Genomic DNA, 11,168 nt, shown 5'->3' on the forward strand with positions numbered 1-11,168 from the left:
TCTTATGCATAATGACACACATATTGTGGCCAATTTCTCACAAGAGAACATGAAACGAAACAGTGTCCTTTTAGCAACTGCTCAATTGTTAGTATATTGTAATAATTGTTAGATCAGGGATCACAGGCATCCTTTGTGACGGAGGAGACAGTTCAGTTACTCAATCTTAAACGTAAATCAGTGAGTGGTTGGGTGTCAGGTGTGGGAGAAGGGCAAATGAGAATCAAACACACGGTTTCATTAACAGTGAAATCACGCTGTAATCACAGTACATCAGTACAAGTAGATACGTACATATATACTACGAACGTTAACAACTTTGTTACCAGCCGCTAGTGTACATATGCATTCGCCACTGGTGTGGCTTACTAAACATGGAGTTAGCGGATTCATGTTTTAATACACCAGGTAAAATATATATTTTACTTGGAGCGGAGGTATACAGCCAAATTTTATTAGAAGGCGTTCGTAAATATTCGCAAGGCAATTTATTAACACAAAATAAGTCGTCTTCTGATCGACGAAACATCACCATCTAAAAACGAAGATGAGATGCTTAAACTATTGACTACAGCTAACTACTAAATGAGCCAAATGCCATACAAAAAAGAATGTCATGTAAAGAGATAAAATGTGAAAATTTATACAATGCTACTACAGTCCGAGATGAAGACGGACAATTTTTTGTAAGATGTTAAGACTATACAGGTCCGATCAACATTAGATTTTCACCCGGTAGCGGATCTTAGTCGTATAAGGGTTATATTTGCCTATTTGTGTGTATGGTAAGTATGCACTTGAAATCAGGCACAGATTTGACGGCTAAGGGATTTATAGCAGCGTTCCGAGGATTTACTGCGAGTCCTGGCTATTGTCAAGACATCTATAAAGACAATGCCACCAATATCGTAGGTGCTGCCATACTTTTAAGAGAAATGTTCAAATCATCAAAGACAAACGAAAAATCCAACATGTTAACGTTAGAGCGTACTGCGTGGCACTTTATACCTCCACACGCTCCAAACTTTGAGGGATTATGAGAGGCTAGGGTTCGTAGTACTAAATCACATTAAAAATGGGTCGTAGGGGACACTACACTCAGTTATGAGAAATTATCCACGGTTTTAAGCCAGGGATAAGCTTGCTTAAATTCACAACCTATGTCACTTCTTAGTGACGACCCTAACGACCCTCTCCCACTGACACCGGGTCACTTTTTGTTTGGCGAACGGTTAGTAAGCCTCGCTGACGAAAGATTTACCAAGTGTAATATTATCTAATACTGAGATATGGCGTTTAACTCAGAAAATGGTCAACGATTTCGTGAACAGATGGTACAAAAAATATCTTACGAATCTTAATAATCGTTACAAATGGAACACGAAACCAGCTGAGCCCGAAATCAATGATATAGTAATTTTAAGAGAGGACCATATGCCACCTTGTAAATGTTTATTAGTTAAAATTGTAGGTAAACAGGCTGGCCGTGATGAAATCACCAGAGTCGTATCCCTCAAATGCAAAAAACGGTATATTATAGAGGCATGTCAGCAAAATAATAGTCATTACCAAATAACATGTACTGTATGTAATGTATTTTTAATTTTCATTTCAACCTTGCTACAGCACGGTGGGCGGTTGATTATCACTTGTTTAAATTTAGTTAAGGATATCGTTTTCTTTGTATTTACGAACGTTTTGTTATACTCATGTATGTGAGTTATAGAGTTAACTGCAATGTGAAGTTACTTCGGCATTAATCATTGTTATAATTTATACTGTGAGTAAATACCGTGCTCTTTGTTGAGCGGAATGTCTAAGATGAGACGTAGCAAGTAGCTGATGGGCTCGCCCTATTAGCAGCCAATATTAGTTTTATGCATAATTATGTGGGCATATGTTATACAGTACACTTAACCTGTCAATTATTAAATTTTATTAACAATGCTCACACGTCTCTTCATTACGCATATTTCCGCACATTCTAAATTGAGTCTTATCGCCTTGAGCACCTTTGTTTTAAGGTTTAGTTTATTTATTTGTGCCAAAAATATATAAATGTTCAAGTTGGGTCTTGAAGGAGTTATTCAGCAACTATTAGTTTTGTTTGTTAGTTAAATAACAAATCCTTTCCTAAGATCGAACAACATTAACAATGATCAGCTTCAAAAATCAAAGTATGGCCTGCGGTATGGCCACGTAGACTTTCGTGTAAAGAGACATTCGAAAACATCTGCTTGCTAAGCTGAGAGTTGAGTGTTCATACATGCAGGAGACTCTTTCCCTGGACTCGTGTACCGTGTACTACATGGACTTTGGACTTGTGGTGAGGCTCCGTTTTACTCTTTTTTAACCTGACTTAAAGCGTCAAGTCACATATTTATTACAATGGCTTCGAGGACCACCTGCAATTCGTCCAAGAGCCTATGAGCCTATCTAGAACCGCAATGCTAAAGGTAGACAAAATAAACAAAGAATCTATGACAATGAGATGTATTGTAAAAGAAGTTAAGACGCAATGTGACAATATTCAGATTTGATATTGATGATCTTTTTACTCTGATATATAAATATAAAAAAATAAGGTTCAAAATTTCACGTCTTCTTCTGATCTCTGTCAATAAAATTAGGCAAAAAAAGTTATTTATTGTAATTATCTAATTGCTTTTAGAGGAATAGTTTTTTTAAATAAGAAAAACAGATACTAATGAAGATGAGTAACCAAGTAATAATAAAATTGATATAGGCTCTCGTTGGAGTATACCTAGTATGTCCAAATATTAATATAAAGGTATACTGTCATTGTTTCATATATGATTAAAAAATAATTATAACTGGTATGTCCACTTTACATTCAATCATTTTGGAAAGTTTTATTACTTCTGGAATATTATCAATATGTATATATAGCATTAAAAGACTTAACGCTTTGTTCATTTCCTTTTACAATATTTGTGTATTTTAAAATTATATTAGTTTTTTGTCAATAATAATGTATTTTTATCATAAATAACAAACCCTAACAATAACGCTCAGAAGACTTTAAATAAAAAATTTAAGAATTAGAAAATGGTAGAAATTTGCTTTTTGACTTTATCTATTAATTTCACTATTGATAAGATTTTAATGTGTAGCACAATAATACTGACGATACATGTATACTATTATGTAAAGCTGAAATATTTCTGTCGTCTTTTATGAAACTTCTGTGGCAGATAAAAAGAGTATTACCGAGACATGCAAGTATACCCACAATGATATGTTCAAATGTAGGTGCACCCACCCACAAAGTGAAGAAGCTCCTATTGTTCACTACTATGACGTCGGCGCCGCTCCCGACCCCACTCGACAACTTAACTGGCATTTCTGGTCTTTCCAATAAAACTAAATTTCGAATAAAATTTTATTTCATAAAATTAAAAACCGCTTTTTCAACGCTTAATGTTTTTTTTTGTTAATTCAAGTTAATCGGATTATTTCAATTATTCTATAAGACTCCTCTTCTGATACAATCACTTACAATTCCTCGTAAACGCTCAGCAAATAAATCGTTAGTCTTCACAATGAAGGTGGAAATATCAGCTAAATCATTGTTAAGTTTTGGAGCTGATTCTTCATCCGCAATAATAACTGGCAAGAGTAGCACACCTGCCAGAACCGCGTATGGTAACTTCTAAAATTAATTAAAGGCAAAGTCAGTAACATTTATACAGTTTTTTATTCCCATGTTATTTAAAACCTTAGACAAAAAATATAATATATCATACACCAAAATTTTAGAGAAAAAATAATATTGCAACTAAACTAAAATAACCAAATTCATTAAAATAAATAAATACCTCTTTCAAATCTCTTTCAAATTGCTCTCTTGGATACACTTCTACGGGATCGACAGACAACCTCTTGAGTGCTGCTTCGAGACTTGTATAGTAATGATTTGCTAGTTTGTCAAAATAAAGACGGAGAAACTCTTCATCCGAGCTTAGATATATGAAGTACACGAGATCTGTCACAGCACATCCAGCATGTACAGTCTGGTAATCTACCACTCGGACCTTCAGCTCATCGCCCTGGAAGTTACAAATAATAACAAGAAGTTATAAGTTATAAACATGAATAATTCATATTTTTGAAAAAACAATTGGATAAGGTTTAAATTCTAGTAATGTAGCTCCAAAAATAAGCAAAAGAGTTTATGATAGGAGCAAAAAGTATCAGAGTAGGGTTAGGATCAGGTAAGAAGGCCCAAGATACGGATAAATTCAAGTCTTTTATTCGGCAAGTTGAGAATGATTTATAAAAGATCCGTGCAATGAGTTTAGAGATGCAGAACGAGTGGTTAGTCAGGAGATTTACATCCCATTAGCACTAAAATGGCGCATCTTAATTCATGATTAGCCGCCAGCTTTGCTCAAATTTTATCTCAATGCGTTCCAAATGACTCTCCCAGATCAGATTAATTTAGTAAGATGGGGTAAAGGTACCGAACAAAACTTGCTGATCCAGAGCGCAAAGGGAAATCACCACAAGGAGCGATCAGTAGGTTTTGTGAGAGAAAGGCACTAAGGCTACTCTATCCTTAAAGCGGTTTCAGATTGGACTATAATAATAGAAACGTATGAGAAACATTCCAAAATCCCATAACATACTTGTGCGTCGTGCCCAGACCAGGCACATGTTTGGAAACCAACATCCTCAAAGACCATGCCATCAAGGTCAATAAGTTTACGAGGTCACAAACGAACTCACTCGAAATAGGATCGTCGTGGATTTGTAATCGGTAGAAGTAGGAGCGAGAGGTATAATGGCAAAATATCTCTACAACCTACTAAAAGACTTGGACCTGTCCAGAACTAATATCCATTCATTCTTGGAAAGTACTTCAAAAGCAGCCCTAATAGGTTCTTTTCAAATTTGGTTAGGTAAAGAGAGGAGCTTGGACAGTGGAGGTGAGAGTTTAACGCGCGTTAATTAGGGGCCCCTTAAACCTACACCTGGGTCGCAAGTCCCAGGCACTGTTGAAGCTACTCTCCCTGTAAAGCGTTGGACCCGACACCCGCACGGTGAATCCATTGAATGCTAGGAGGTTTCGTCTCATACTTTTATTCACTGAGTCGACTGAAAGACTTGTATTCAACACAAACAACAGACAACACTTCGTCATCATCATCATCATCAGTCTATTGAACACAACACAAGTCACCCAGAATATAAATGAAACTTACAAATAAGTCAAAGGTTTGACATTTAATATCATAATTCATTGTATAATTTCTATATTGATAAATCATGTTCTTCGGAGGCCGTGAGATAGATATGAGGTAGCGTATAGCACAATATATATATATATATATATATATATATATATATATATATACGCTACCTCATTGCATCACAGACAGAGAGTTATATTTTTCTTATGATATTTAGTCCCGGTTGAGTTGAGTCATGTCGCCACTAAACTAAACAGCTTCGATGTTTGCGACACAATCTTTCACGTTGTCATTTTATTGACCCGTCCTTGGACTCAATGTCCAATACAGCAAGCCTAATTGAAGAATTATCTTCAGCACAAGTTTAGGTCACACTACTTTGTGTATTGTGTTTTATGACAATACGACTTTTATAATTAAAAACCGAAAAGTAAATAATTTAACGAGTAAGAATATCCTAAGTCGCGGTATAAAGTTAAATACAACTGTTTGTCTTATTTCGATTTGATGATTATATTACTTCTGAGCGAACGTTAGCTTTGTATAATGAGTTGATTTGATAAGTTTTGTTATAATTTTAAATAAAAATATTTAAAAAATCTGAATTTATTCCTTTATTTATTCCTTAAAAAAGTTAATAAGAGAATAAATTAAAATTATTTTTAACCTTAATCTTACTTGTTATCAATAACGATTTTGTTTGCCTCTAACGAATGAAACGACAATAATATTATCTTGATAACAGCACAAAAATATCTTAGAAACTAAACTTACAGCAACAAGGTCGAAATAAAACGTCTTAAATGAAAACACTATTGAGTGGAAGTCAAGAGAAGGTTCCTGTGAAAATTTACTAATATAACTATCGAAATTATTTTATCTTATAAAGTTTTCGTTCTGATATTATATTGATATAGAACATTGATGACTTGGAAGTAGCTGTTTATTGACGAAAAAGACAATGTATAAATTGGTTTGCAGTCATCTGATTTGCTTTGGTTGGAATTCAATCTATATAATGCATGTCACTAAGTCAGTAAAAGTAACTAACAGCTTTCCTTCGTAACTTTGTTAACAAGTGAAACATGTGTTGACATTGAAATGTCCCTTGTCGAAAGCTGTCTTTGGAAAAAATATATTTCGTTTCGTTTAGCAGATCTTTACTTAAAGATCCATGACTTTTTTTGCTAACGCTCTACTGAGCCTGCCTCTAAATCTACTATTACGCTTATACATAAATCTAACGAATCAAAATAGTCGGTCGTTAATTGCATACTTAGTCTATAATTGAAATAGTACATTATGCTCATCATAATAGTAACGGCGCGTTCTTATATAATATGACATTGTATGGATCACCTTTTGCGATACTAATTAGACACTTTGTATGTATGAGACGTTATTATAAATGTTCCATAGACAGACCTCATCTACTTTAATAATAAAGCGTTTTTAAACACTTTACGAACTAGTAATTTTAATAAACACTTTATTTACCTGTCCTTTAAATAACATATTGCTTAATCGATAGTCTCCGTGTGATATGACTGGTTTGTTGATAGGTTTGTTGAATACGGACATCGAATTAGAATTCACAATTAACTTCCTGACTGCAGCTCGATCACCTTCGTCCAAAACACTTAGCGACCTTTCAATCAAATCATTCTTTATCCATATATTCTTCGAGGACTGGGTTTCTTCTTCACCGCCTATACGGTATATCATATTAGCAGTTATTTTCTTGAAGGTTTCAGGGTCACTTTTATCTAGAGCAAAGGACAAAGCGTGAAATTTTGCCAAGGTCTCAACACCGATCCGGCCGTGATCCCAGTCCAAGGACTTAAAACGATCGTACTCTTCATAACCACTCTCCACTAGATTCTCCATGATGACAGTCTCTTTACCTGTCTCCTCGCTAATTCCGTAGAATTCAGGGAAAACATATCTATATTCGTCCTTTAGATCTTTTTGGAGTTCGTTGTAAAGATGCATAAGTCTGGTGTATACAAATCTCTCTGTGCCATACAACCAGTCAGCCTGCATTATGTTTCTTAGTTCCTTTCCAATATTAGCAACTTTAGCGAATAATTTTAACTCTTTCTCCGGTAAACATATTGAAATCAAAAACAATGCAGATGTGTAGTTCCGGCCACCAGATGACATTTCTTGTATCTTTATCTCAGACGGTTCATAGCGTCGTTCCTTAAGAACCTTGTCTAAAAGAACTCGCAAAGCCTTTTCCGCGTCGGTCATGTTTTAAATCCGAACTGTGACTGCTGTTAAAAGTAAATAGCGGCTGTCGGACGCCTCTCCGACACTGAGCGTATAGTATAAATCACTGACTTCTTTTTTTTAAGTTGCATTATAACTGTTATTATTTTAGATTAGATTGTAAACAGCACTGCAATCATCTCGTCTAAATTCGTTTTAATAATCGCATTGCAGATTTATAAAGAATTTATTTTTATTTCAAATGGGATTAATATTGTCGAAACACACACACTAATAAACTATTCATATCGTGTTTCATATTATAGAACATCTGTTGGATTTTCTTGATTTCTCTTCATCGACTTAAACCTCAATCAAAACACACACATACATTGAGATTTGAGTGTTTATTTTCTTGAACATTCTCTTTATGAAACACTCATTCATTATTGTTCCTATCTTAACGATTGGATTTGTCAATAGAAAATAACATTTATTTATTTTATTTGTTTACTTTACATGTATGTAAATTACGTTAGCCACAGACGGAAGGCCGAAAGAAAGCTAAAGATGACTTCAAACTAATTTAAAATATATCTTACAATCTAATTTAATTTACGACCTACTCGATGTAAGCTTGCTCAATATATGATGGTCGAGAAGCATCATTCTCTGGTTTAAGTTTTACACACTGGAGAAACAAGAAATTCCTTCCTGTCCAATTAACTTACTTAAATAAATTAACGCTGTTTTTGATATTTCTATGAAAACATGTTCATGTAACTTGTATATAAACAGTTATAGTTATGAATAAAAACAAGTTGTTTGTAATACACTCGAGGTATTTTGTTTTTAAGTCGTTACGATAACTATTTAAAAATAACCCTCTGTCTCATCTCTAACAATAAATTAATAACAAAAGCATGCAATTCCTAATTTCCTAACACAATGTATTTTAGCGATATATTTATTATAACATATAAGTTAAGGCATGTTTCTTTAATGCATTCTATTCATAATTGTTTAACATAGTATTGAAGGCTTTAAATACATACGAGTAATAAAAATTCACTTTACCATTTATAAGGCCATTTTGTCGATTTTTATCAAGAAAAAATCATTTAAGACTATACTTATTTTGTGACATACCTTCAACTTATCTGATTGCATCATAGTGAACTATTACAAGAAAATTTCATACTTTCTTTATTCATTGGACGAAATACCGGCACCCGTTGAACCGGTTGACCGCATGACTTCGAATGATGTGGCCTCTCACCGAGGAAATGTGCCTATTATATGTATAATACTATGGCATAGTATATGTACATCTATACGTAGATATGATCTCGCCTATAAAGGGTCAAACCGAATGAGAAAGTAAGAGGAGAAAATTTTAATATTAAATTATACCATATTTTTAATTTTTTTAGACCAAGGTTTTTTATTTATTAGATTGGTTACAGAAATTTTATTTTTAAAACTTCAGGCTTTCTGCCTCTGTTACACCGAATGCTTAGGGGAATTGATTGATAGGATAATTTAGAGGAATTGGCAATATGACACGAGTAGATATGGGGTAAAAGGTTCTGTTTAAATATTATTATGCTTAATAACCTATTAATTTTATGAGATTAGAAAAATAAATTGAAAAAAAAGGATAAAAACAACAGGATAATTTCATTTATCTCTTAAATTTTATAACAATTTTATACCTTAAATTTTCTCCATGCAATTTTAAAGGAATAGAGGATCTTATAAATAGAAAAGAAGTAACACTAGAGCGATTCTGGTGTACTTACTTAATGTTAGTCGTAGTCTTCCTAGGTCGATGTGTGACGAGCTCCAGCACCCATCCCTACTCCATAATGTTCTGGACTTCCGATAAGGCTTGAAAGCTTCGTCAGTCAGACGGTCTTCGATTTTAGAAAATTCTAAATCTAACTAACGTCGGAAATCCTACCGACTCTACTGTCCGGAATATTTGTTTCACCTCACAGTCATATTGGAGTGCTATGCCGAATAATTAAAGTGACGTCATTTCCTCCCACATGAAAATTTGTGAGCTGACTTTAAATATACTTCTGTGATAAATAAAAAAAAAATCATCTAGCAGTAAGTCGAGAGAAACCTGGTCAGCTGATGCCTTTAAATAGTCAGTAAATGCTTCCGGCTAACTTCTACGTAACGACCTTCAAGGTATCAGCTGACGATTTTTCCACCGCGATACAGCCAGCTGACGTATATATTTATCAATAGCTACATATAAGCTATCATCAGGTAAATTATGTTTGAGAAGATATCACTAAAAGTGAAGATTTTTTTTCCATGATCGAGACATCAGCTGACGTACAATGCACTATGTTATTGCCAGCTGATTTTTTTGTTGAGATATTGTTAGCTATAACTTAATAAGTTTTCAGCCAAGAGGAAATGAGTCAATGTATTTTTTTTCTTCAAGCGTGGGAGACTACAAACACTCATTCCCCGCACCGTGCCGCGGCTGACGGTCATAAGGCTTTAGGATACTATTGTCTGATGCGTATCACCAATTATCTAACGAGAAAATATAATTAACCAAAGTTTAGTACGTTTGAACGTTGAAGTACGTTTTAAGAATGAATTGGTTTTAGTTCTGCACAGGCCTAAGTCTTTTAGTAGGTTGTAGAGATATTTAGCTTTTACACGTCTCGCTCCCACTTCTACCGCTGACAAATTTACCTCGAACTATTCCTAGTGAGTTCGTTAGTAAGTACGTAACACTTGTTGAATATATAATAACTTTAACAATATTAAGAAAAAAGTCAGTGAAACCTAAAGTGTATAAGTTGAAAAATCTCTTTTTTTGTATATGTGTATTAAAAAAAAACAAAACCAGCATGTATTGTTTTTTTTTTTAATAAAAGAAAATTTTTGACATTTAATAAAATATTCGTAAAAATAAGATTTTAAAATAGTATTGTGTTATCGATGGCCTTTAAATTATTTATTTCATTGCTTCCTTTTCACATAATTTGAATAATTTATTAATCTTGTATGTATATTAATATTAACATTATATTATATCAATTATAAATAAATTATTTTAATTCTGAATCTATGACATATAATAGAAGTTTTTTTTGGTAAAAGATCAACGTTCCCACTGACTGCAGATATCTTTTATAAGTTATGATCTGGTATTTATGAATTAGGTATAATTAGAAATAAGTACATATAATGGAATATCATTTATAATTATATATTTAATATTTGTCCATCAACTATGTACTATGAAATAATTGCTTAAAACATGTCCTTACAGAATCTTGAACTACTTTGCACTTCTAATATTTTGTAGTTTTCAAAGGCAAGAATGTGCATGAGTCTGTACAAAATCATAATGGTTGTTGATTGTATATAATGCATTATTGGCTCTTACTTAGGAATACTCGCCTAGTCGAATCAGATATTTGATTTTAATTATGTAATTTTATCTATTACAATAAAATCTTGAATCTTCGATATTTATTTTGTTTGATTTTTAGTAAAATTTTATTATCTTATCGAATATTTTAAAGTATTTATCCTTAAGACAATTTTCAATTTTGATAAATGCCAATATAACCATACATATATCTGTATACTCAAGTTTCTATTCCGATGATTTTATATAGCCACAGCTAACAGTGCTTTTCTCTGACGATGTCGACGTCGGTTATATAGAAGACCGAAAAACTATACGCTAGCATGCTTAAGCCATCA

General features: G+C 33.3%; 1 protein-coding gene across 2 annotated transcripts; it reads right to left on the minus strand.

Moving 5' to 3' along the window:
- Positions 1-3,389: 3,389 nt before the first annotated feature.
- LOC116771725 (uncharacterized) lies at positions 3,390-7,523 on the minus strand. Of its 2 annotated transcripts, XM_061528120.1 has the most exons (4): positions 7,118-7,523; positions 6,711-6,979; positions 3,840-4,070; positions 3,390-3,673 (listed from the first exon to the last, which is right to left on the minus strand). In XM_061528120.1, the coding sequence occupies exons 1-4, from the start codon at positions 7,464-7,466 to the stop codon at positions 3,488-3,490; spliced, it is 1,035 nt and encodes a 344-aa protein (XP_061384104.1). In that variant the 5' UTR covers positions 7,467-7,523; the 3' UTR covers positions 3,390-3,487. The 2 variants fall into 2 exon arrangements, with proteins under 2 accessions (XP_061384104.1, XP_061384103.1); XM_061528119.1 differs by having other exon boundaries at positions 6,711-7,521.
- Positions 7,524-11,168: the final 3,645 nt, after the last annotated feature.

Source organism: Danaus plexippus (assembly GCF_018135715.1).
Source record: "Danaus plexippus chromosome 16 unlocalized genomic scaffold, MEX_DaPlex mxdp_23, whole genome shotgun sequence".
Taxonomy (NCBI): Eukaryota; Metazoa; Arthropoda; class Insecta; order Lepidoptera; family Nymphalidae; genus Danaus; species Danaus plexippus.